Below are 26,424 nucleotides of genomic sequence, written 5' to 3'. Positions count from 1 at the left end.
CGCTGTGGCTGACACAAACATGCAGGCTTTTTCTGTGAGAAGATGACTGACACCAGTCCCTGTCTTCCGTGCCTCCGATTGCAACTGTCAAGGTGACTGACAGGTGAAATTACACCCCAAAATGAAGGCGCCTCTGCCCCTCTCTCCGTCCACCTCCAAATTATAGGTTAGAGTGACCTTCTGTGAGCACAGTTTATCACTCTGCAGCACAGCCCTCCCCCCATGTGGACTTAGGGGAGGGGGGGGGTGCACCTAAACTAACTGATCAAAGCAATTGCCTTGGCTCCTCACACACCTGGTTTTCCAGATATTCTGATCATTCTGCTGTCGAGAGGTCTCTACCGAGGCCAGCGCTACAAGGTCATCATTGATTTTATGGAGATTTGGGATGCAGTGGTGTATGGTAGAGCCCTCGCCGCTCGGCTGTCTAGGTCTTTCAAAACAAGGGCCAGTGCCGAGCATGAAGAGAAATGGCAGGAAGAAAAGGCTTGACGTGCCACTAGAGAAATGTACAGTATCTCGTCTGATGGGGCTGGGCAAAGCTGGACTACTCTTTGGAATATCATATGAGTGGAGAAAATATGTCTGGCGGCTTTTTTAATGGGCTTGAAAGGATTTGAAGTCCCATTGACATGCCTGGCACAATCTGCTCAAACGAGAAGAGGAACAATTCCCCCCCACCCCACCTCACACTCCTCTTTGTGCAAAATGCATGAAGAGCTCTCTCTCCTACGTCAGTCAAAACAGTTCAGTTCAGACAGGGACAAGCAGACTGACAGACAGGCTCACATTCAAACCCCCCTCCCCCCACACACACACACTCACACACACACGCGCATGCACGCGCACACACACACACACACACTTACACTTAAAAGCACAATAGTGTCTTGAATTTAGGAATAATGTAACCCTAAAATGATAATCCAGATGTCACATCCTAAAATATTTTTGATGATTTGTTTTAGAAAAAGATAATTTTAAAGATTATTTTGATTAAATTTGATTGCTCTCTCTCTCTCTCTCTCTCTCTCTCTCTCTCTCTCATGACATCTCTTATCAGATATTTTGAGTTTCTCATTACTTTCAGAACATATGCTCAAAAACCAAGAGGATAAACACAATAATCTTGGAAAAATTTCATCCGAAACGTATCAGAGTGATTTTCCAGTATGGCTTTTGATGAACCTTTAAACCACAATCTGGGCGTTAGACCACAAAGCCTAACTCTGACCCAGAGACCCATGGAAGAGGTCACCGGCATCTCACTCACATAGCTCTTCAGGGGTGTGCTATACTCTGCCAGCTCTCTCTGTCGTACGGATGATGTCTTTTTCTTGTCTCCTGTGGAACTTTGCTGCTGAATACCATCTCAAGCTACTACCCTGAGAAACAAGCGCCTAGTCTAGAGGCTGCACAAAGAAGCATTTTCACCCTATTCCTTTATGTCTTGAGTTGGGCAAAGCCTCCTTGAGGGATAAAAGAGTGCTTCTGTGTGAATGGCTGAGCACTTGCTGAGAGAGAGAGAGAGAGAGAGAGAGAGAGAGAGAGAGAGAGAGAGTGCAAAGCCTCTCTTCAGCATGGCCTGCCACACAGCTGAGAGAGTGGAGAGAGAGAGGGTGTGTGTGTGTGAGAGAGAGAGAGTCTCTTAAATCCTGGGCAGCTGCCATGCTGATTCTCTGCCTTATCTCCCCAGAACATACACACCTTGTCATTCATACAGAGAAACGGGGGGAAATGGGAAAGGCTGGAGGCTTTTCATTTTCTTTAATTGTAAAACCCTTTCTGTTATTAATACCTGAAGTTTAAGGTCTTGATACAAATGCCCATAGTGGATATAATTACATGCAGGTGTATACTGTATGTGTACAAACTAACACATACAAATATATATCCTGTACATATAAAAGGCTTTTGTACTTTTCACACACCACATACCTCTAATGCATAGAAATACACGCACACACGCATGCACGCACACACGCATGCACACGCACACACACACGCACGCACGCACGCACGCACGCACGCACGCACGCACGCACGCACGCACGCACGCACGCACGCACGCACGCGCACACACACACACACACACACATACTGAAGCAACTGTGTCTTGCAGGTCAGTGGCGGAGGCGACAGAGGTGGACCTGAACATGCGCGTAGGACTGCACACTGGCCGAGTGCTCTGTGGGGTTCTGGGACTGCGGAAGTGGCAGTATGATGTTTGGTCCAATGACGTGACGCTAGCCAATGTGATGGAAGCTGGGGGACTGCCTGGGTGAGTGTGTGTGTGTGTGTGTGTGTGTGTGAGAGAGACTATACAATAGCTTTCCCAATCCTACCGGCCCATGAAAGCATTATACACCTCAGTCTAAATGAACCTAAATAACCAGTGAGACTTGTGGATCCCACAGGAAGGTCCACATCACCAAATCCACACTGGATAGCCTAAACGGAGACTACGAGGTGGAGCCGGGCAATGGCAAAGAGAGGAACGCCTTCCTGCAGAAACATGACATCGAGACCTTCTTCATAGTGCCATCTCACCGCAGGAAGGTAAAGTAGGCCAGATGAAAGAGATGGATTTAATCTCTGCTTGCTCTGAACTGAGTTTTCTGTGAGTTGCTCTATGGCAGGTACAAGTCTATCTCTCTCTCTCTGTCTCTAAGCCACTTTATTTGATGTCTAAAGCAAGTGAGGCTTAAATGAATGAGACAGAACGCATGAATGATCCCTATCCCCTATGTATCCAAGTCAAGTCAAGGCCCTTGAACTGTATATGCTATGGCTGAATGTTTTTAACTGTCAGGCGGGGTGCACAACTGTCTGCTTCACTGTAAATGAGGTGACACCGCACAACTGTCACATTCAGAGCCTGTTACTCTCACAGTTGCTGGAGATGCTATTTATGAAGCCGTATTTTTCGAAACATTTTTCCCAGGAATGAGTAGCCATTAAGTGGGTGTGCTTGAGTGCCCTAAGCCTTCTCTCACGCAGGCCTGGCTGCTTCAGTTCTCCCATAAACTGCATGGGCATGTTTCAGATGGGCCACGACTTCAGTACTACTTTGTGGTCTCTTTATTTAAACAAAAAAAAGGCCTGTTCAGTGATGTGAAAATGACTTGCAATTTCTCTGAATATCAGGGTGTTGCACTGAATATGCAATAAACATGTAGCACGCTTATTTCTGCAGAAAATCTTTGGACGTGCTGGGCTAGTCAACGTGATTACAAGCAGGGAACGTAATAAGTGTATTATCTACATTCAGCATAATGGAGACAATAAAAATGATTGTGGCAGAATTTCATTCCATTTCCTTGTGTGTGTTTGTCCGTTTTCATCTTCTTATCTGTTTCACAGAGTGAATGTTTTGATGGGATGTCTCTGTTTTGTTTTTGTTGACAGATTTTCCCTGGCCTGATCCTGTCTGACATCAAGCCTGCCAAAAAGATGAAGTTTAAAACAGTGTGCTACCTGCTGGTCCAGCTGATGCACTGCAGGAAGATGTTCAAGGCTGAGATCCCCTTCTCCAGCGTCATGAACTGTGAAGATGGAGACAAGGTGAGTAAGATGCTGGGGCATTTGTGTGGTGGTACAAATCTGCCTCGAGGTGTTTTATCTAGCTGTGCAACATTTACTGAGACAACGCGTGTATATATGCCACACATATAGTGGTGATCAAGATGTGCAACTCTGAGTCAAAGTGAATACACTGGGGCACTTTAATTTTGTGGTGCAAATCTCAATCTCTCTCTGTATATAAGCCTCTGTAAATGTGTGTGTGTGTGTGTGTGTGTGTGTGTGTGTGTGTGTGTGTGTGTGTGTGTGTGTGTGTGTGTGTGTGTGTGTGTGTGTGTGTGTGTGTGTGTGTGTGTGTGTGTGTGTGTGTGTGTGTGTGTGTGTGTGTGTGTGCATGAATGTTGTACCCTATACACTGGGTGTGCATAACTGTCAACATATGCTTTTGTGTGTGTATGTAGGTGGCAGATAAACCACCCTGGTCATGATTGACTTTCAGCCATTCAAATGTAGGTCACAGACACTTTGCTCACAGACAAATGAAAGAGTTAGAGGACGTTAAATGCAGGACACAGTGCTTGAAAGCAAATAGAAAAGTTCTTGCTGGATCAATACATGAACACCGTGTTCGTTGCCCGCAACCTCATTTGTGTGAGGTCAGCCTTTCCAACCATGGCCTCCAACCATCCACTTCATGCCACACTTTATCTACACCCATCGCTTATGGGCCACCCTGGGACACATCCTGCACCGCCCCCCACCCAACACACTCAGCTAGCCTCCTCCACCCCACTCCAGTGAGCTCCTGCTGGGGCTGCTACGGTGAGTTGATCACCCCCCCCCCACCCACCCCCAGCTCTACCTGGGGAAACAAGCACACACACACACACACCTCTATGGCTCCACTGGACCGCAGTATTCATAATGTGTGGGCATGCCCCCAGTGCCGCCGCTACAGATGTGACGCACGGCATCACTCCCCATCCATCACTATGGATACAACTGACATCACAATGGCCGTCGTCATGGATATCATCTCTCGCGCTCACACCTCTCTCGCTAATGGAGCACCGCTAATTCGGATCACGTGTGCCTAGTGCCATCAGAAGACGTGGTGTGACGTGACGTGACGGCGGGGCACGGTCTCGCTGAGGCCCCCGCGGAGGTCACTGATCCGCGCTCAGGCATGTGCCAGCCATTGCTGCTAGACAGAGGTGGCACCTCTTGCTGCAGGACACTGCCCAGCCACTGACCCCTGCTGACTGCGCTTCTGCTCGGGGGCCCATCTGGAGGATGTTGTCTTCCCAGGCTGCATCCGCTGCAGCCGCCGCCGCTAGAAGTTTCTCTCTCCCCACAGCAACATCCACAGCAACACTCATCCATCAGCAAGACAAAACAACGGCATGGTGAAGTTGCCTCCACAATATTTTAGAGTCAGTGGCTCCCAGCGCCTGCTGGAGGAGCACACCTGCCGAGTGTGTGGCTCATTAGGGACTTCTGTCAGACTCTCCATGTGTGTGTCTCTCTCTCTCTCTCTCTCTCTCTCTCTCTCGCTCTCTCTGTTTGGAAAGGGGCTTGTCAGGGCCTGATGTACTGCTTTGTTGCAGTGTTAATGAGGCTGAAATTTGGTGTTGACATTTCAGACAAAAAGATCACCCCCAAAGCAGCCCAGGGCCTTGGGTGCCGTAGTACAGTATGTGCCAGGATAGGAAGGCATGTGTGTCTGTGCAAACCAAGCTTTGTGTATTTTTCGTGACGGTTAATGAGTTGTGATGCAGAAACTACATTTCTTTCATGATTGTCTTTGTCCAGAGACGCGTGCTGCGCTCGGCACCGGAGAAGCTGCGGAACCGTACGTCTGTGTCGGCCAACGTGACGCAGAGCCCCCCGGGCACGCGGGTGAACCGCTACATCAGCCGGCTGATCGAGGCGCGGCAGACGGAGTCAAACACAGCAGACCTGCACTTCCTCACGCTCATGTACAAGAGCTCAGAGAGGGAACACAGGGTAGGCCAAAACACACACACACATCTCTTTTTTTAAATCTTGTGTTATTTTTTTCCCCACAAAATCTACACAGTGCGCATTTAACATCCTGTCAAATGTAAGGAATGTACATTACATTATGTAAGGAAGTTCATTATATTTTATTCTGGACATCATAGAAAATGCGTTCATATTTGTATTTCCTTGTGATTGCACAGTGTATCCATCTAAAGCTCTGTACTGCCTCCTTTCTTTCTCTCTCTGTTTGTTTTCCTGACAGTACCACCAGCTTCATGATGAATATTTCACTGGTGCCGTTGTCCTCTCTCTACTTCTCGCTGCCTTGTTCGGACTAGTTTACCTCCTCATCATACCACAGTATGTACTCCACTTCCTTATCTTTTTGGTCTGGTCTTTTGGTCTCTTTCTCTCTCTCTTTTTTTTCTCTCTCTCTCTCTCTCTCTCTCTCTCTCTTTCTCTCTCTCTGTTTAGATACAGTGTTATCAATTACAAAGAACAATGAAGCAACATAGTGATTTGTAACATAACATTGAGGGGGGGGGGGGGAGAAACAGAATAGACAGTAATACAGGAGTAATGATATACAGTAACACTGTAATATGAAGTCAACACACACATACCTGTAGAAAAGGTGAGATACAAACATTAGTTTGAGCATCACGGGTTGATCTCAGACTCACTATCCCTCATGAAATGCCTGTCCTTCTCCTAATATGTGGACCAGTTTATGTGGTCTTTATGTATTTATATGTGTTTTAGTGAGCGGAAATTTGGAATTTTGTGTTGAGAATTGTAAAAAAAAAAGAAAAACAAGTATAGGAAAAAGTACATCTCTGTCTCAACCTCACCAGTTATACAGTGACCACAGATCCGCTGCTTTTCAGAAGCCATGCTTTTTTGTGTTGACCTTTCTCTGGTAAGACTGTGGTCACATAGCCTGTACTTGGTGAGCATCTGTCTCTGTTTTGTATCTCTGACGGTGAAGAGATACTCCGCCAATTTTAGTGCTAATAATACTCTAATTTGTGTTGTGGCTTGGTTTGATTTTCCCAATGTTCATTATGTAACAAATTATGTTTGTTACATAATTTGGTTTATTCTGAATTTACCTTGATAAACAGTGTTGGTCTGAGAATCATGGGTTAGTGTGTCAGTTAGCTAGTTAACCTCAGAACCAACTGACAGAGGGGACCCAAAGGCTGACCTGCTTGGAATGCTTGGAATTTCAGTGTATTTTATGTGCTAAATTTTAGGTGGATCCATTATTTTAGAAAGTGAATGAGAATCTGTGAGAATCAATGAGAAGCAATTGGCCTGATGACACTATCACAAATATTGGACCAGATTCTCAATGGGATTTGTGTTTTGTGATTGTGGAAATTACTTTTGATTGCATAAAGAGCTCTACGTGCTTTGTCTTTCATTGCATTCACTGCTTTGGTCAAAGTTTCCTGAGGCACTGAGTTTCAGGCCAAGATAGTCATAATATGGAGAATGCTCTAGAGTGGTTAAAGTCCAACAGTGTTTGGTTCCTTGAGGTCTGGGTTTCCTTTGGAAGATTACTATCTTGCTTTTGGCCAAGTGAACTGGCAGGGCCCAGTTCTGACAGTAGTGCTCAAGTAGATCCAACTGCTGCTGCCTAGTTCTGTGGGTGACAGCAGCAGCAACAGGTCATCAGCATAGAGCAGGCATTGGACAGTAACACCGCTAACTCATTTATGTAGATACTGAACAGGGTAGGACTCAAGCTGCAACCTTGTCTCACCCCATGCCGTTTAGTGAAGTATTCTGTCTTTTTCACTGCACATTGTCAGAATAAATAGATTTGATTATGTCATATACTCCACTTTGTAGTAAAATGTTCCCTTTCTTTTTTTTGGTGAACATACTGATTAATAAGGGTGTGTAGGGTGTAAATATGATCAGGGGTGCGATGTTTTGGTAAGAAGCCAATCGATAAGGAAGGCCTGTACCTATATGGGCATTCATAATGTTCCACTTACTGCTTACTGCTCATACGGTAGTTATTGGGGTCAAATCTGTCTCCACTCTTATAGACTGGGGATATAAGCCTCCTGTTCCCGATCTGAGTGAAGCAGCCAGCTTGTAGAACAAGATTGAACAGTTTTAGAAGGGCCTGCTGTCAGGGCCACATGCTTTCTCAGCTTTCAGATTTTGGAGTGCGCTTGTTACCTCATCAAGGGTGATTGGATGGTCAAGAGGGCTTTGATTATCTTTTATAACTGAGCCAGAGTGTTCAGTTTCTGTTTAATAGTTTGTTGTACAGTTGTACAATTGTACAGTTTAGTGGTATCTTTCTAGAGATTTTTCCATGTGACTTTTATTGGTGTGCCTTGATATTGTTTATGGTTCAAGTTATTCTATTTCTCCCAGAACATGTTTTGGTTGAGTCTTCAGTTTCCTAGAGTCTGATGATAATCTTTTTTACTACAGTCAGAAAAGGTGTAAGGTAAGGCCTGAGTCTCTGCTTTATTTATATTTTTGGGTTTAAGGGATGGGTGTAGGATTTCCCTGTAGCCTGGGGGACAGTGAGTATTTAGGTCAGATCTGCACCAAGATTTAAGTAAAACTACGATGTCCTGGTTCTTGATGTTGCTTAGAAACCCAGGGTTCTGACTTTTAGCTCCAAAGGCTGACGAGAAGAGTCCCTGGACATTCCGGGAGCAAATAGAAAATTAGGTCATCATGTACTACTTGTTAGTTGAGAGTCATTCAAAGAGAGAAGCATATAACTGAGTTGAATTAAGAAGAACTGGAAATTGTTAACATTTTAATGTGGTCATTTATAACTAATAATAATTTGGTTGATTAGAACCGGTTCCAGGACCTCCAAGATCCAGTACTTTTGTCTTCTATCAAAATCTGTGAAGAAAATTTGTGTTATATTTAATGTTATCTGTTCTATTATTCTTTTATTTCCAATTGATTCAAATTACTAGTAAATCACTTGTTTGCCTATTTGGATGCATTTTAAATCAAATTTGGGAGAGAGAGGGGGGAGAGAGAGAGAGAGAGGAGGGGGGAGAGAGAGAGAGGGAGGGAGAGAGGGGGGAAGAGGGAGAGACAGGTGGGAACTAATATTACTGCGATTTGACCCTCTGCAATAAGGAGGAAATAATCAAATTGTTGAATTTCTATAATTGGACCCCACTAAGCAGGCCAAAGTTGCTTCGTCGGATCAACAGGATGTCAATAATAGCAGCGGCACAGCAGGTAGCAAAAGCATTGCAAGTAGCAGCAGTGTTTGTTGTGTGTAGGTGTTGCGCTCCGATAGTACTGCAACAGAGCTGAGGAGATCGACAGACTTCAATGGACTTCACTTGACTTCATTAAACTCCATTTGAAGTTATTCGATCGAATGTCCTTATTCATGCTGTTGGCATATTATATACTGTACACCATTTCAGTTTTTATAATACATTACCACACCTGAAAGATCAATATAAAAATTGCATCCATAGATGTTCATTCTTTGTTGTATTTGAGTTGATGACAATGGCAGTTTTGGGAGGCTCTGAATTTGGGGTGTCAGCTGGCTGTGCAAAGGGTTCAGGTGTAGATGTAAATGGTTGCAGGGGTGCAAGCAGTATCAGGGGTTCAGAGGAAGCAGGCTGTGCGGTGATGGGGTTGTCACTAGCACGAGCAGTGGTGATGTTGATGTCCAAGCAGCCCATTGTCTGTGAGCCTGTGGATGTAGCCTGGTGTTTTGGTCATTGTGGTGTTCTCACTGTGGTTGAGGTGGAGGTTGGGCTGTTTACTTGTTGAGTGAGGTCCTGGATGTGTCTGTTCTGATGCTGTTCTTTCAGAGTTTCAACCTTGGATTCCACTCAACTTTGAATTGCTTCAGTTCTCTGATTTCTGCTATTTCCATCTCCAAAAGACTGGCACTCCAGGATCCTCGGCACTGGCACTGTTGTTCTGGGTGTCTGAGGGGAGTGAGAAGGAGGGGGGACGACTTTGGGTTCTCTGCTGCTACTGGAGTTACTGGGGAAGCAGTGGACTTCTCTCTCTCAGCCAGGATTTTGAATCTGGGAAAGTCTCTTTCAAACTGGCTTCAGAGTCTGGCTTCAGAGTCCTGAGTCATCACCTTTCCATAGTTATAAAAATTGGTGTTAAATTTGATTGATTTATTTCCACTTTCAGGGGTTTGTTGGTGCAACTTGTGCCAAGCGCCTTGGATAGTTTGTATAAAATAGCAAGTCTACTTTTAATAATTTGATGACATGAAGTCCGCAACTAGAGTCTCTGGTGAATCTCTTAGCATTTGGTCTTAGTGCTTCTTCGTCTGTGCCTCCCTGGTTACTGTGGCTGGGTAGCTGACAGTCAGGGCACTGAGGCTCCGCCCTCTTAAATGTATCAATTTTCAACTGATGGAATGTTTACAACTATGTTTTAACTTTGTGGCCAAGAGGTAGCCAAATTTCTGCTAATTTTATAGGGTCCATTTTATAGGGTTTTCTCTGTTGGTTTCTTGTATCCATGCTTGTGATCCTTGATGTAGGTGTCCAGCTTTCACTGTGTCTTGCTACATTCCAGGGTTTATCTTGTACAATCCTGCAGCTGAGGCTGCTTGTTTTTCTTGTTAGGATACAATTTTAGTGCACACTACCAGTTTTCTTTTCCCTGCACATTTGTAAATATACAATCAGATATCTTACTTAGTAGTCTTCATCTTTCTGATTTATTTTTTTTCTCTTTTTGAAATGGACTCTTTTCTAAAAAAAAAAGAAACTATTTCATAAATAGACCATATTTTTGCTGCTGACAATTGGATATCTCTCTCTCTCTCTCTCTCTCTCTCTCTCTCTCCCTCTCTCCGTTTTATTTATAGAGCATTCACCAAACTGCATCTCTGCCACTAACAGACCCTCTCACTCAGGCCTTGCTCTGTTCTGCTTCCTCTCTTCTTCTTCTTCTGTTCTTCTCCTTCTGTTCTTCTCACAGGAGGACAGTGGTTCTAGGGCTGCTTGTCTTCTGCATCTGTTTCCTGGTGGCTTGTATCATGTATTTGCATATCACTAGTGTACAGGTAACAAACCTCACCATGTCTCTTTGTTTAACCGTCACTGATTTCTCTGTTTAACAACTTGGTAATGCTAATGGACACCAGAGTTCCACAGTTCCAATCCTCAAACGTTTACCTTCATACGCAAATTTGTCATTACAGCAACATTAACAGACCTGGCATGGCCAAGTATATAGCCATATTTTTGCTAGCCATAGTGTTCTTGCTGGCTCTGCGTTGAAATCATGTGAGCAGAGAGAGATTGACATTTTTTGTCAGATGTATTTTCGTCTGTACCCCTTGGCAGGCTTAGACTGCTCATACCATTCCCCACAGACCCAACGCTAAGCTAGTTAACCAGATTCCAAATCTTTGTTTGGAGTTCACATTTGACACTCCCCTTAACCCCTCTGTTAAATGGATTTTCAAATGCAAATTTGCTCAGGTAATCTGCCTGTCTTCCCCCCTCATTCATAATCCCTGTACTCTCTATCCCTCAACTCACTCTCTCTCTTTCTCTGTCTCTCTTATCCATCTCCTATCTCTTTCTCTCTCTCTCTCTCTCTCTCTCTCTCTCTCTCTCTTGTTCTCTCTCTCAGTGTTTTCCAGGGTGCCTCACCATCCAGATCCGTACGGTTCTGTGTGTTTTCATTGTGCTCTTAATCTACGCCGTGGCCCAGGCTTGTGTGGTAAGCTGTCCTTTCTGCAAGACATGACCATCACTGTATTCAGGAAACATGCACTGCATGTACGCATTTCCTTTTTGGTCACATCAAATTTAGCCTCTCATAGTTAAGCACATTGAAAGGTTAGTATAAAACAAACACATCAAAGGCTAAAGAAATTAGGACTAGACACATCGTGTGCCATCTGCCAGCATCAGAAAAATAATAGTGCAGAGAGCAACAGCTCATAAAAGAATTCCGTTTACATAGAATTGTGCAGGTATACTGGTATTTGTGACTGGTGCCAGACTAACCAGTATGCCCGACGATGGCAGGTGGGCTGCATGCCATGGGTGTGGGGATCCAACTCCACCAGCTCCATCATCATCATAGACACTGATGGCGGTGCCAACCGCACCATGGATGAGCTGCCCTGCGATGGTGCCCGCTATGCCTTCCTGTCCTGCGTGGTGGGCACTCTCACGCTGGCACTGTTCCTGCGCGTCTCCTGGCTTCCCAAGATGGTGCTGCTTGTACTGCTCAGCATCCTCTACATCACCGTGCTGGAGCTGAGCGGATTCCGCAAGACCTCTGTGGGGTAAGAGGGCACACACACACACACACACACACATACACGCTCAATCAAGCAGACACACACACGTTCTAGTAAATATACACTTGCACACAGACACAGTATAGTATACAGATACCGTCCACACAGGAGTAGAGTCAGAGGCTTGCACGTACACATGCACAAATGACTAGGTATGAAGAAGTGTGCGCATGCTTACGCTCATTCATGTACTTACACACACACACACACAGTTGTGTGGAATACTGCAATTTATGAATGATCTTTCACGTTAACTCCACATTTCGTTTATTGTCCAAAAGAGTGAGTAGTCCTGTACCCTGTACAATACTGTCAATGGGATTGGGCTGCACACAAGAGCTCCCTTGCTGCCATCCAGCCTCGCTGAGCTCTCTCAGAAATAGGTCAAATCACTATTTAAGGGACACCACTTTGCTAACGATCTTTCTATCACTCACTGTTGCTTTTCGTTTCGCCTCTTTCTCTCTCCTCTCTTCCCCGTGCCTTTCATTTGCGTGATAATTAGAGGAGATATTTCTATTTCTGATGATAGTGTCTCAGCGTCTTTGTTGCGTTCCCATCCCACACGCTCTCCCTCTCACAGTCTGAAGCCAAGCACACGCTCATTAGCCGCATGAAAAACAATCAGGTGCTCACTCCGGCAGTCTCGGCACAGCACGCCCACTCAATCTCCACGGCCTCAACAGGGAAGCAGAGCAGAGCAGAGCAGAGCACAGGAGGGGTAGAGCAGAGGAGAGAAGAGGTAGAGCTGGTGGGTGGGTGGACAAGGGTGGGGTGGGGTTGTGTGGCTGGGGCGGTCAGGTGAGAGACAGAGAGATATTGACAGACAGGAAGAGAAGGGGCACAGAGAAAAGAGAGCATGGAACAGAGGAAGAGAGAGAACAAGAAAGAACACACGGTAGGAAGGGAGGGAGGGAGGGAGAGAGAGAAAGTGTGGTGTATGTGTGTGTGAGACAGAGAGAGACAAAGAGAGTGGGAGAGGTGATAGAGAAAGAGAGGTCTCTGTGGGAGCCTAGGCAGCTTCTGAACGTCACACCCCCCTTCACCCTGCACAAACACACACACAGTCTCTTAAAGATGATCTTTCAGTAAGGAAAGATGCTTTTTGCTGTCCAAAACTGAAACGCTTCTGAACTTATATGATGTAATTCTCAAGGCATGATCAATAAACAGCATTCCACAATATTACTGCACACCTTACACATTGATTCTTTTTCAGTCCTTTTGAATGTATTTCGTTATGTCCAGCCACTCTAAATTGTCAATAAATGCATAAATAGCATTTCAAACAAAGTAGCAATACGCACATAAGGGAACAATTGTCAGGTAGTATCATGGGAACAATTGTCAAATATTATCCATCAGATATGTCATTATTGTGGTTGTACAGATATTTCAGTTTTTGCACAATAAAACCCACTCATTGCATCTTTGAGTGGGATAATTCATGAACTCCCTGTGTATACTGTATGCACAGAACTGTATATAGGCAGAGTTGCCCAACAAGATGCCCTGTTTTTGAATGCTTGTGTGATTGGTCTAGTGTAGGCATCTGCCCTGAAGGCTTGTTGATGTGCTTCCCCTACACAGGGGCAGTATGAGCTCCTTCCACATGCGTGGCTTCGAACCCCTCCTCTCCCTGCTGCTCTTCTCAAGTGCCCTGGCCCTGCACTCCAGACAGCTGGACCTCAAGCTCAGGATGGATTTTCTCTGGGCCACGCAGGTCAGTTTGACCCGACACACAAAATAAAAACCACGAGAGACTGATATAAAAAGATTTGAAACTATTTCAACATGAACGCTCTGTGGTCTGGATGAAGCCTTCAATGATACGCTGCAGAGTTGCTCTTAATTTGAGTGGGGGGGGGGGGAGTTTTAGATTTTGTGTGTGTGTGTGTGTGTGTGTGTGTGTGTGTGTGTGTGTGTGTGTGTGCGTGCGCGCGCTGGTGTGTGTGTGTGGTTCTTCCTTCACCAGATTTTCTTGTCTGCGGTATTTTGTCACAAGATAGGGTTTGCTATGGGTGGACACGTTTGTGTCGGAAGCTGGCTCACTTAAGAATTTGTATATACTGTAACGTATATAATGTAATGTATTGAGTATGAATATACTATGACAATGGCTATGAATATGAATATTATCCACAGTGTTGGATTCGGTTGGATTTTACACTGAAACTTTAGGAGCTGCCCATTTGGAAATGAAAAATGACATAATCACTCCCCTGTAGCTTGAATTTAGTGATTTAGTGACGCTCTCTACATAATGATAACTTTGAAGTCATCGTAATAGGACTGCAAGCAGCTGCAAGGGCAGTGTGGCAAGTGGGGTATGGAGCACATCTGGCTTCTGTGCAACCATGAGTGTGCATGCACTGTATGTGAGTGTGTGCATGTGTCTGTGCATGTGTTTGTTATTATTCGTATGCTTTCCATTAGTAGAGTAAGAATTGTAACACTGCAGTGGTGATCCCTTCATGCGCAACTGCTACTGGTGAAGCTCATTCATGCATATGCCTAGGCAAATAAAAACAATAATATGTATATAGTCAGCAGTTGACACTTAAGCTCCAAATTTGTCGAAGAGATTGTCGAAGAGGTTTTTGTTTTTGCATTCTTGAGGTTTTGTAGAGTTCTTAACACAGGGCAGTGTTAGCACTGTATGACCTTATCCGTCTCATCCCTGCTGGGCAACCCAAATAGACTTCTTTTTCGTCCCTAGAGTGCTTGTCAGATCCAATTGTGAGTGGGTGTGATTTCTTTCATTAATTTGCCTAGGGTGTATTGTTCTCGCCTACTGACCCCTGGTGGTTAAAAGCCTCAACTTCAAGGACTGCCTACAGTGATAGAAATGTTTGACTTGTATTTGTTATGATTTATAAAATACAGTAGTTACATTTATTGTCACTGCCATTAGTGATATATCTTCACATGAGATGTGTGTGTGTGTGTGTGTGTGTGTGTGTGTGTGTGTGTGTGTGTGTGTGTGTGTGTGTGCGTGTGTGTGTGCGTGTGTGCGTGTGCGTGTGCGTGTGTGTGCGTGTTTGTGTGTTGTCCCTGCAGGCGGAGGAAGAGAGAGATGGGATGGAGAAAGTCAAACTGGACAACAGGAGGATCCTGTTCAACCTGCTGCCCGCCCATGTGGCCCAGCACTTCCTTATGTCCAACCCAAGGAACATGGTGAGTCATGCGGACTCTAGACAAGACCAGAAGCCATCATCACAGACCCAAAACTTCACTGAAGGCCAATATTCCCTATTGGTTTTGAAGAACGAGGTCATTATAATTATTTTTAGCTTATCATGATATATGGACCAGTAAAATGTTTTGGCAGTCATGGCTTTCTGTTGACATGGGCTCTACAAATATGTATCCATTGTCACATGCTAAACGCATCTCTCTGTCTTGTTTATAGGATCTCTATTACCAGTCATATGCCCAGGTCGGAGTGCTGTTTGCCTCCATTCCTAACTTCAACGACTTCTACATTGAACTGGATGGAAACAACATGGGGGTAGAATGCCTGCGGCTGCTGAATGAGATCATTGCTGACTTTGATGAGGTAATATGTAATGTGATGCGTTAAGAAGTGTCAACTCATCGTTATGTATGAAATTAAGGTCTAATCACAACAAATGTTTATCTATATTGGGCGTAATACATAACTATGGACATGAAAATAACATGGATCATGATGTACTTAAAAATATGTACACATGTGCATATACAGTATGTCCTAGCAATATAATATATAACATCTGGAAAACTAAATGTCATATCAAATGTCTGATTTCTTTAGCTCATGGACAAAGAGTGTTACAAGGACATTGAGAAGATTAAAACCATTGGCAGCACTTACATGGCAGCAGTGGGATTGGTGCCAACCATCGGAACCAAGGCAAGATCATCCATCTAAGAAATATAAATATTGAATAACACAAGAATAACATGAGAAAAAAATATCTATATTGAAATGACCATCATTTTCTGCTCTGAATACAAATTCTACTACAAATTACAGTACAAAAATCTTAAGCCTTTGGTGTTAAGAGAAAATGAGCTAGATCATACCAATGTATGACTTTTTCAACAACTGATGCACACACAGTGTAGATCTGCAGTATATGCTAATAGCCCCTCCTCGTGTGTCACAGGCAAAAAAGTCTGCGGCCACACACCTAAGCACGGTGGCAGACTTCGCCATTGAGATGTTTGACGTTCTGGACGAAATCAACTATCAGTCCTACAACGACTTCGTCTTGCGAGTTGGTAGGTTTGTGTGGGTGTATGTGCATGTGTGTTGACCGACTGTGAGCTTCTCCACAGCGATGCATCCAGTTTTGCGAGCACTCGTGCAAAAAGCAGTAAATTGGTAGAAGGAGTCACGCTTTTACTTCATCAGTGGTGACAGCGCACCTTAGGCGCCTTAGCAACAGCTGACATGAGGAGTAATGAAAATTCATGAGGCGTTGATGGGTACATAACAAGTCCCCAAGCGATGCATTATCACAATAAATCATGAGATATCCTCTTTGCCTCGGCATAGCATGCAAGGTTTCACATCTAATTGGTAGTGTGTTTTGGGGCGTCGTTAAAATTCTGCCCTCTCTGTGTCTTCAGGCATCAATGTGGGGCCTGTGGTGGCCGGGGTCATCGGGGCCAGAAGGCCGCAGTATGACATATGGGGAAACACTGTGAACGTGGCCAGCCGTATGGACAGCACCGGAGTACCCGGCAAGATCCAGGTATGCAGGGTCAATGTGTCAATGTTACACAACACCACGAGCATATCGATACTGATGTGGAATTGTTTAGTCATCCTTTAATCACCTTAGGTTCCTACTTACAACCATTGTCAGGAATTAAATGATTTACAATAGTTTAGAATTGGGAACATATCATATCATATATTATAACATATCATTCAAAGAATGTGTATTGGCGGTTTTATAAAATGTTTTGAAATTTGTATCATATTCAGAAATTTTGACTTTTTCTGTTCTGATGCTGTGCAATGCATCCAGTACCGCATACCACATGTTTGCTATTTGTTACCCAGGTGACAGAGGACGTCTACCGTATGCTGAAGGTTAACTACGACCTTGTGTGCCGGGGGAAAATCAGCGTGAAAGGTAAAGGGGAGATGCTCACCTATTTCTTGGAGGGCAAGGCCCAGGGCCTGGGCAACCAGTCCCGCTCCGTCAGCCTGGAGAGACGGTTGCCTGCCTGTGGCCGGGGCAGCATCAGGACCAAGGCAGGCAGTGTCTCCTCCGTGGCCAGCTTCACCACGCGGGCAGGCATGGGTACCATCCAGACCTCAGTGGGCAAAAACACGACACCAGCTCTCCACCTGCCCTCCACCTGTGTGCCCTGCCTAGGGGAGGAGGAGGAGCAGACAGAGGAAGAGGAGGCAGAGGTGTAAGACAGAGAGAGTGTCTGAGAGAGAGAGAAAGAGAAAGAGAAGGAGAGAGATCAGCTGGGGACCTGCTGCACAATACAGGGCCCAGGAAATGGTCTGCCAAAGGGGACAATGCTCAGGTCGGCAGAGCTTTAGACAGGGAGGTCGCATGGCCCACCACTGCTATTACACCCAAACTTGGCACGGCACTGTATCCAGTGAGGACCATATGAGTCATCTGCTCCCGCATCCCACTGAGTCCCACTGCAGATGGGGAGAGGAGAACCAGGAGGTGGAGACATCTTCCCTCTGCGTGTGTGCATCTTAACAGCTGTCTACACCCAGGCGGGCCGTCTGTCTTATCATTCCAAGTCCATTCAGATCAATGTCAGTATTCCAACGAGGTGCTTTTTTTTCCTCCTCCCTCTCTTCTGTGTAATCACAAGCACACTTGAACTGAAATACTTACACTGTATGGATGCTCGTCCAAACCAAGGCATGACTTTAACTTTTTTAAATGTAAAATGCCAAGATTACAACATCTATTATGCTGTAAAAAAATCCTTGGTGTTGTAAATACGATATATTTCTTTCTTTTTGCATACTGTGCGTGGCTGTGTGGATGTGTGTTTGTATGCATGTGTGTATAAACTGTATGTAATGAAATTACATAATATTTTTGCAGTGAATGCATACTCTGGATGCTTCTGTTACTCAGTCGCCACCACTATGAGGTTTTCATTTAAACCCTTCGGTTCTTTTAATGGGAAGTGTGAAGACTTCTTCAGCCAAAGCAATGGCTTCATGGGATTATTGCATATGGGCCACCATTCTTGTTAGGAAATGCAGGGCCTCATTCGTCAGCACAAACAACATCACCTCTTCATTTTTTAATTTGAGATTTCAGCACTCCCTATCAAAGGCCTCAGTGAAGATGCACATTAAACACTGAGACAGTCTGTTTGCTGTAACACCACATGTGACATTACTGATGTGAGGTTCATTAATTACTGATAACAGAGTCTTCGTTGGTGATTAGTAATGGCCAGAGCAGGACGACTCATCTGTGCTACTTTGGCATTACTGTGTGTCATTCCACCACTAATGCCTTGCACGCTGCAATTTGGAAATGTGGTTCTTCACCATACCTTGGCACATCATACCCAATTCCTGACTCTCTCAGACAGTTAAGAAGACCCTCTATGGCCTCCGTGAAATCTTCCAAATGTAGTCTTAACACATTTATGAAAGATGCGTGTCTGTTGGTTTAGTGTTGTATTGTTTGGCATTAGTTTAAAAAAAATTACAAGCTAAACACTGAACAACTACTGACATTTAAAGAGAAGTCTGGTGATGGATTTAATTGGTGATGTTATTTACATCTCCTTCCTCAGATCTATGGCCTTGATGATCAAGCTGATTACTCCCACATTTTATATTATTATTTTTGTGCTACTGCTTTTCCATGAAAGGACACTGGAGTGTGCAATTGGTGTTGCGTGGAAACACACATTAAACACGCCTGCGCACACACACACAAACAGACACAGACACAGACACACGGACACAGCCAGCCACCCATGCATGTGTACCCACCCACTCTTGAGTACATACTCAGAGCTCTACCAATGGTCAAGGCTTTGAAGTGAAAATCTGCTTGATAACAGCTGAGTTGAGAGGGGCTAAAGGGGAGAGATGTATGGTTGAGGGTTTATTGACCTACCGATCAATGACTGCACCTGGGTTTAGCAGGCTAGTTTACATGCACACACACACACACACTTGCAATCATATGTAGTATGTACATAACGCACAACACGAGTATATACATTCATAGACACATGTGGCGTTACAGGTGATAGATCAACTGCAAAATAATTCGATTGAACACACATACAGTACATATATCCATGCACTCTAAGTGTCCTGTCATTGTTATTTGGCTTTGGTTATGACTTCTCCTGTGAATCCCTATCATTGATAATACTTGTGATTTTTGCCTTATTTCACAAGCTTACACTGATTAAACTTATATTTGCCTTGTAGCTGATCAATTTGATATGCAGATCTTAATTTTGTAAATAAAGCTCTATACAAATGGACTGTACAGTGTAAAGTTGGATAAATTATGATTTTGTAAGAAATAAAGTATTGGTGTTTAAAGACTGTGTATTTATGAAATGGGTGAAAATGACTACCATGATGAAGTCTAAATGAAGTTGACTATCCCTGAGGGTATTAGCATTTGTATATAAATTAGTGATGAGACTCAACAGTGGAATTGTTGAGAAGTGGAGAAGCATACAGAAATTAAAATAATAATGTGATATTTAAATGAAACACGTGTAAAATGCTCTCAGCCATTTTATGTGCAGTCTATGTCATTTAAATATTAATATCGACACGGAAACTTATTTGTAAATGTAGATATCCATTTTCAGATTACAGATACACAATGTCTTAACTGTGTTAAGAATGTAACATGAACTGTCATAGCATTTCAGTGAACAAAAATACTTTAATAACTTTAATATTTGGTTCGTCTGGGACTAGTGTGCCTATAAAATCGGAGTGTTGTGTAAATATAAACAAGTAAGTGACACTGTCAACCTCACTTGAACTCAGAGTGAAAAAAAAAACCGCGGTATGGGTCACTATGGCCAAAAACGAGTTAGTACTCTAAGGTATCTAGGAGAACAACCTGACCAAATGTCAAATGCTGTGTGTGTTTTTGTGTCATGGAGGAGGGAAAGTAAGTTCACATTGGGCCTTTCTTATTTCCTAATTGTATTAGAGCTGACACAGGTGGTAACTACTGTCGAATTCCCTAAACCAAATATCAGTGATATAAGCGTGATAGTGAAAACTACCTTTTCAATCAAGTAGCGGCGTGTAAAAAAATGCCAACGTTAGCCGACTTACTTGAAATGTGTTACTTTATAATGAGAAGATTTTCAGAGATAAGACCTACATAGCCAGACAGTTCTCATTACCGAGAGGATACTCCCACCTGGTGGAAAAAAACAGGTGATACCTCTTAAGGTAGCAAATGGCAAGCCTAGGTCCGAAGTCATTCGTGAGAAAGTTTTGTGTACACAGGAGTGTGATGCTTTAAAAAAAGTTGAAAACCCAACAACATGAATCCGTCGTTTCACAGGTAGGCATAGCGAGATAGCTAATGAGAACGCTGGCTCTTAAATTAAGGTAAAGGTCAACTATAAAATACCGTATTTTCAACATTATCTGTTTATGGGCACCTCACGGCATGACATATATTACTCTTAATCACTTATAATGTTGAAAATCCCATATAATTGTTCGTAGATGTGAACTGGTTTTGATGAAGGGTTTGGGGGAGCTAACATTATGTTACTTACCTCTGACTTGTATTGGTCTTCGCTATGGTTGCCCACTCACGCGCCCACTTGTGTAGCCACACAGATAGGCCTATAGGCTACCCACAGGTAAACAAACAACTAGCCTTAAAGTATACATTGTAGGCTATTTCCTGAGTTGTCCTTTTGTGCAATAAAAGGAACCAAGTTTTTATCATCACTTGTTTGTTAATGCATGTATAGTTCTTTGCAGAAACAGCTTTGGCTAAACACTTTTTGACCACACATTTACCACAGATTGAATGATCTGTCGATATAGAGTGTTATTAAACGCCCTCAACATTTAGACCCATAGCCTATCTGAAATTAAAAATGTCCCTTCTAAAAAAAATATTTACAGTTATGTAACAGTTTTGAAAGCAATAACCCCATTTAGATGTTTGTACACTGTTTTGTAGAACTGATTTAAAGGAGTTCTGGAGTTTACAACAGTTTAATTGCTGTAAAATGACATCAGTTAATGTTACAGCAAAATGACTGGCTAGTGAGAATTATAAATACTGCTCCATGATTCCTCCTGCCTCCATGAGTGTCATCTGAGGACTAGCCTACTTCTAGAATAGTGTGGCGAGCCAGTGTGGAAGAATGCGAAGCAAGACAGACATTTTCAATGTGAATCAAGTCCTGTGCCTCATTCATCGCACAGCACCAGGACATGCATTTATTGATTTTAATACAGCTATAACATAAATTGACACCGAAAGGCATTTCTTATTTTGCAGTGAGAGACACTATGGACAGATAAGGCTAACAGAAGCAGGGCTAAACTAAGGCATTAAAATGACAATAACACACAAACAGGGTAACATTCCCCACATCAGCATTGGACACAAAAGGGAGGGATAAAATCACAAGATTCTCACTTAGAACAGCAGTTCTACAACTCTTTAACCGCATAGCATGCTAAGATCACTCAGAGTCTCTTACCTAGCCAATGTGGCAATAGATGAATTAACATGAAATGAAGGACTCAACATTCTTAACCATAAACACCTAGGTAGGGTTCAGACACATCAGTAGGAGAGTCTCTGATGTCACCGTGTCTGTCCTCTCTACCAGGCGTGCCCTCACACCCATACAGGAGAGTGAGGATTCTGCTGAGCATCAGTGCAGCTCTGGCATCCCGCACGGTGAACTGTCTTCACCATCTCGCCCAGCGCAACCCACTGACAGGCCCTCTCCAGATGATCAGTCTGACAGTTCCCCAGAGGTGTGGCGGTCTGCCCGCAGCCAGCGCAGCCAGCACACATGTCAGCCTCACGATTTGGGTTTTTGCGAGAACAAATCCTCACCTTTAGAGCTGGACCGTGACAGTAGCTCTTCAACTTCAGAGCTGGAACATAGCAAGTCATCACATGAGCATGTACTTGAGATGATGCCAAAGAGGTTTCAGCTTAGGAAGCAGAAAGAGCACGGCGCCCTCAATCAACAACCTGTGGAGTCACCCGCAGCATCACCTCCACGCAAGAACAACAAGGCACCCAGGGCTCGAGCCAGAAAGAGGAAAGCCAAGGATGATGGAGAGGTACAAACTCTAACACCTCTGTTGACAAGAAATGTAGAAATCACAACCATCAGGGTTTCCTAAAATCAGTGGTTCTCATTCATCATGCTGGCATCCCAAACTCACCCTGAATGGTTTCCAGCTGTCCTTGGCTGAACTCGTCAGTAGTGCTCTTGATTAGACACACACCCGATTTAGCTAATCAAGAGTTTTTCAGTTAAATTCATTTCAATCAGGTGTGATTAGAGCAGGGATAAGTAGAATATATGTAAGAGGACTCCAGGAGCAGGACTGAGAGCCCTGGCTTTAAACATGGGATTAAAAATGATCACGATGTAGATGTAGAGGCCTTGATGTGATGTGATTCCTTTATCCTTAAAATCGTGCATATCATAGTTTTTATGCATACTGTATAAATGCAAAACTCAACATACACTAACCTTGCCAGAAGAAATGACATGTTACGACATGTTTGCATGACTGTATGTTCCTAACATTGCTTTACATGTGTAAAGAGTTAGCTCTTACTCCCCAATATAAAACATACTACCGACAGTATTTATTGTGGAAGTTAGCAAGAAATGCTAACATCACATACAACACCTTTATGGGCCGTTGAGCTGGATGCCTTAGTCCCAACAGGAGAATGCTTAAGCATTAAAGACAGATTCTCCTGCCCTGTTCTAAAAGTACATTATGTCCTCTCTCAAGGCTGGAGGCCAGAAGAGGAATGGAGAACAGAGAGGTGCCTCCACTGCACTGGAGCCCAGTCTGCCCCTTTGGCTTGTCAGCCTGATGCATAACATTGAGGAGGCCACCCAGCATGAACTGGTGGTAGAATAGGTTAAATGGAAGAGTGAGTTGGAGATCGAGAGATCCCACATAGAAAGTTAAAGAAACGTAATGTTTCATGGATTTAGGTCATACATTTTTTTTTTTTTGCATTTGCCTATTTTGCAACGTATTGTCAACCTTTTTGTAAAGGTCTGTTGCTTTTTTTTTTTTTTTTTAATGGTTTCATTTGGACTGCATGCACCTATAGAGTGTTGGTATGGCAGTGACCTGTAAAAGTAAACATATAAACTGTATCATTATGTGAATTTATTTTTTTGACTGGTGTATATTTTGACACTTACTGCAATTACTTGGTACAGTTTCTGTTGAATAAATGTTTTGCAAGTATAATTTCATTGTGTGAAAATCTCAATTACGAAATTTCAGCAACAGCAACAATCGATCACACAAGTGAATGAGTTCGTTTTCAGGGGAATGGCTGTATTTTCTTCGAAAAAACTCTAATCCCAACATACGTCATCATGGCTTCCCTTGAAATGTTCTGTCTCCACTTTATCCACTTGAAAACACAACGTAGGTTATAGTATTGAAAGGTTGACCATCTGACACTGGTGAACACAGTTGTTTTGGTCACAACAGCATAAAGGGGGAAGGAGCAAAATTATGTCCAGTGTTTGGTCTAGATATGCAGCCAATTAATACTACACCGGGAAATTAGTAATTCCTTAGACCCTTTTTCCAACAAACATGTTTTCTACAAACATCAGTGAAATTGATCTGGTTGTGCAATATGATGATGACCTTGTTTTTATGACCTGGCTAGCATAGTCCAAAAGTACAGGCAGACACCCTAAACAGAGGCAAGTTGTGTAGTCCTATTATGACTATACACTGCTCCAGGCACTCTTTGTTCCAAAGTAAATATTAACATGCACTTCAAACGACCCACAACGGGGATTTACGCACCAAAGCCACTGGGCATGGCCTTGGTCTCAGCTGTTTTTGTGTTCAATAATTAATATAAAAAACAACTGTGTGGAATATTAACTTCCTTAAGGTCGATGGACCATATAAATACAACAGTGAACTTCTCGGTAGAATTACAAACTTCACCGAATTTCCTCAAGGTGCTCAGATTCAGAAGGAACAAATATTCTCACAGAGATATCTTTCTCCAGTTCGGAAATGACCGGATTATCTCTTTGTTTCACGTATGCTTTGGCAGTTTTTGCTCTCGCAACACCTGCACAGACCTCCCCAGTTATTGGACCGGAACCTATCCGCTGCGCAACTTGCACTCCAGAAGAACTCGGTCAATGTCCTGCAGTGCCCGCAAACTGCCGTGTGGTGCTTAAGGAACCGGGCTGCGGATGCTGCCTTGCTTGCGCTCTGGAGAAAGGAGATTCCTGTGGTGTCTACACAGCACACTGTGCAACTGGCCTGCACTGCTCTCCGAGACCTGGAGACCCAAGACCTATCCACTCATTAACCAGAGGACACGGAACCTGCACAGAGCTGGAGGAGGGTGAGGGTGCGACTTCATTTCTCTCTCCTAATAGAATATTTCTATCCCATGTGTGCTTTAATAATACAAGGCCCTGTTTCCTTCAGACGAGGGTACAGACCACGGGTCCCTTCATCACCTTCTGGATCTGAACAAGCCACTTAATCCCATGGAGGCCCAGGAGAGCTTGAAGGCAAGAGTGAATGCTATCCAAAACAAACTCCATGGCCAAATGGTATGATTATGACATTCCAAGTCTCACAGATGCTATAATGTTATTTTAGATTGCTTTTTGGTATGTATTATATGGCTTTGGTATGTGGCTTGTCTTTAGATATGACATCCTCTTATAGCCCACTTCTGATATCTATCCTCCAGGGGGTGATGTTGGTATTTTAAGAATCTTGCTAACTGCCCTGAGCATGTTTTTTAGATGATTTTGTTCCTTAATGCTTTTATGATCCTGGTTTTATCATAGCATCAGATCATAGCACAGCTTTGACAAGTCATGTTCTTATTAGGCCTATAGTCCCCTCTAGCTGTGATTATATTGCCACTCATCCACTTTTACCAGTCAATTCATCTACATCCCAAGAAGTCTTCGAGTCTTCAAATGTTCTGTTTTGTTAAATCCAAGTCTTCAAATCTTGCGTTTTGTTGAATCCATTCTTGTTTTGATCCATTTTAGGGACCATGCCATACTGAACTGCATGCAGCTTTGGCTATGATTGTCACATCCCAGCAGAAACTCGGAGAGAAATTCACAAGCTTCTACCTCCCCAACTGTGACAAGCATGGCTTTTACAAAGCCAAGCAGGTGAGGCTTTAGATCAATTTTTTTATTTTTAAATTATTATTTTGCATTTCTGTGTAGTTTCATCTAATCTGAACCCTGTCTATGTCTGTGTGTTCCAGTGTGAGACATCTCTGGTGGGACAGAGTGCCCGCTGCTGGTGTGTGTCTTCCTGGAATGGCAAACAGATTCAGGGATCCAGTGATATCCCTGGAGATGCTCAGTGTCATCAGGAAGCCACTCACTAAAGACATACTCAAAGCCTGACACACACACACACACACATGAGCTCTGATACACACATACACACACACACACACACACACACACACACACACACACACACATACACACATACACACATACACACACACACACTTTTAAAGTATTCTCATTATATCACGTCTTATTTATTCCAAATGTATATGTGGAGAGTAATGTACCAACCACTGGTGATTTGTTCATGACTATTTATATATTTGCCTATTTTTATTGTAAATAGGAAAACACTATGTATTTGTATCCGACTAAACAACTCCATCTGCAAAGACCACACACCTCCAAGTTCAGTCAAGCCTATTTCAGGGTCCTTGGGATCTGTTTTTGAGTCTCTCAAATATTGGATCCTTGCACTGTGGAACTTCACAATTAATATAGCTCTGTATATTTTGTTGGTTTCTGTTAATGATTTATCATATTTCATGTCAATATGTACGGTCATTTCCAATTTTTTGCATGGGAAAAGCTACTGCTACAAATGCCATCAGAGATGCAACACAAATGCTTTGTCAGTTATATTTTATTTCATGTAAACACATGTGCTCAGGGTGCTCTGGCTGAATGTTACTGCATGTTTTGGGGCCATAGGTGGATAGATCCAACAAGCCCCTAACTCCACAAACTGCTGCTCATTTCCCTCTCTCTCCATGGTTGGTCCCTTTCTCTTTTTTTCTTGGTTAATCAGTTGTGCAGCCATGCGCTGGGAGGCACTGGGTGTACATCTACATTATTGTGTCAGCAAGCCTGTGATAAAGTTGTATGATGAATGTGCCCACCCAAGGTGATGCATGACCTTTTCTAAGGCTCAGCCGCGTGGGGTTTCATTGCTGGACAATTCAATTCAAACAGTCTACTGTCAAGCCACTGTCTTTGGGAAAAAGTCTTTCACAAATGTAGATAATGTGTTGTTTTTATTTTACCGGAGT

General features: G+C 43.5%; 3 protein-coding genes across 5 annotated transcripts in view; all 3 read left to right on the top strand.

The window, feature by feature from the left end:
- The window catches only part of LOC105898467 (adenylate cyclase type 1), a 45,261-nt gene extending 28,849 nt beyond the window's left edge, over positions 1 to 16,412 (top strand). The window contains exons 6-18 of the mRNA XM_031563367.2: positions 2,123 to 2,281; positions 2,418 to 2,559; positions 3,409 to 3,564; positions 5,335 to 5,529; positions 5,789 to 5,886; positions 10,495 to 10,579; positions 11,155 to 11,244; positions 11,556 to 11,818; positions 13,424 to 13,556; positions 14,894 to 15,106; positions 15,246 to 15,392; positions 15,630 to 15,728; positions 15,985 to 16,412. Of these exons, the coding sequence (XP_031419227.1) occupies positions 2,123 to 2,281; positions 2,418 to 2,559; positions 3,409 to 3,564; positions 5,335 to 5,529; positions 5,789 to 5,886; positions 10,495 to 10,579; positions 11,155 to 11,244; positions 11,556 to 11,818; positions 13,424 to 13,556; positions 14,894 to 15,106; positions 15,246 to 15,392; positions 15,630 to 15,728; positions 15,985 to 16,134 (1,930 nt within the window). The 3' untranslated portion in view covers positions 16,135 to 16,412. The remainder of the gene's footprint in view (positions 1 to 2,122; positions 2,282 to 2,417; positions 2,560 to 3,408; positions 3,565 to 5,334; positions 5,530 to 5,788; positions 5,887 to 10,494; positions 10,580 to 11,154; positions 11,245 to 11,555; positions 11,819 to 13,423; positions 13,557 to 14,893; positions 15,107 to 15,245; positions 15,393 to 15,629; positions 15,729 to 15,984) is intronic.
- Positions 16,413 to 17,167: 755 nt separating this feature from the next.
- LOC116219661 lies at positions 17,168 to 23,372 on the top strand. 2 transcript variants are annotated; one of them, XM_031563370.2, is made up of 3 exons: positions 17,168 to 20,385; positions 21,683 to 22,148; positions 22,839 to 23,372. In XM_031563370.2, exons 1-3 carry the CDS (start codon positions 20,366 to 20,368, stop codon positions 22,968 to 22,970), a joined length of 618 nt encoding a protein of 205 aa, XP_031419230.1. In that variant the 5' UTR covers positions 17,168 to 20,365; the 3' UTR covers positions 22,971 to 23,372. The 2 variants fall into 2 exon arrangements, with proteins under 2 accessions (XP_031419230.1, XP_031419229.1); XM_031563369.2 differs by having other exon boundaries at positions 17,168 to 20,432.
- Positions 23,373 to 23,873: 501 nt separating this feature from the next.
- Positions 23,874 to 26,424, top strand: part of igfbp1b (insulin-like growth factor binding protein 1b) — a 2,767-nt gene continuing 216 nt past the window's right edge. The window contains exons 1-4 of one of the 2 annotated variants that reach the window (XM_012825899.3): positions 23,874 to 24,453; positions 24,534 to 24,661; positions 25,115 to 25,243; positions 25,342 to 26,424. The exon at positions 25,342 to 26,424 is cut by the window's right edge and continues 216 nt beyond it. In XM_012825899.3, the coding sequence (XP_012681353.1) occupies positions 24,108 to 24,453; positions 24,534 to 24,661; positions 25,115 to 25,243; positions 25,342 to 25,467 (729 nt within the window). In that variant the 5' untranslated portion in view covers positions 23,874 to 24,107 and the 3' untranslated portion in view covers positions 25,468 to 26,424. The remainder of the gene's footprint in view (positions 24,454 to 24,533; positions 24,662 to 25,114; positions 25,244 to 25,341) is intronic. The other variant, XM_012825906.3, reaches the window with a different exon arrangement.

This window comes from Clupea harengus, chromosome 25 (assembly GCF_900700415.2).
Source record: "Clupea harengus chromosome 25, Ch_v2.0.2, whole genome shotgun sequence".
NCBI lineage: Eukaryota > Metazoa > Chordata > Actinopteri > Clupeiformes > Clupeidae > Clupea > Clupea harengus.
Note: the sequence above shows the minus strand (reverse complement) of the source record. Positions and strands in the feature narration are given on the sequence as shown.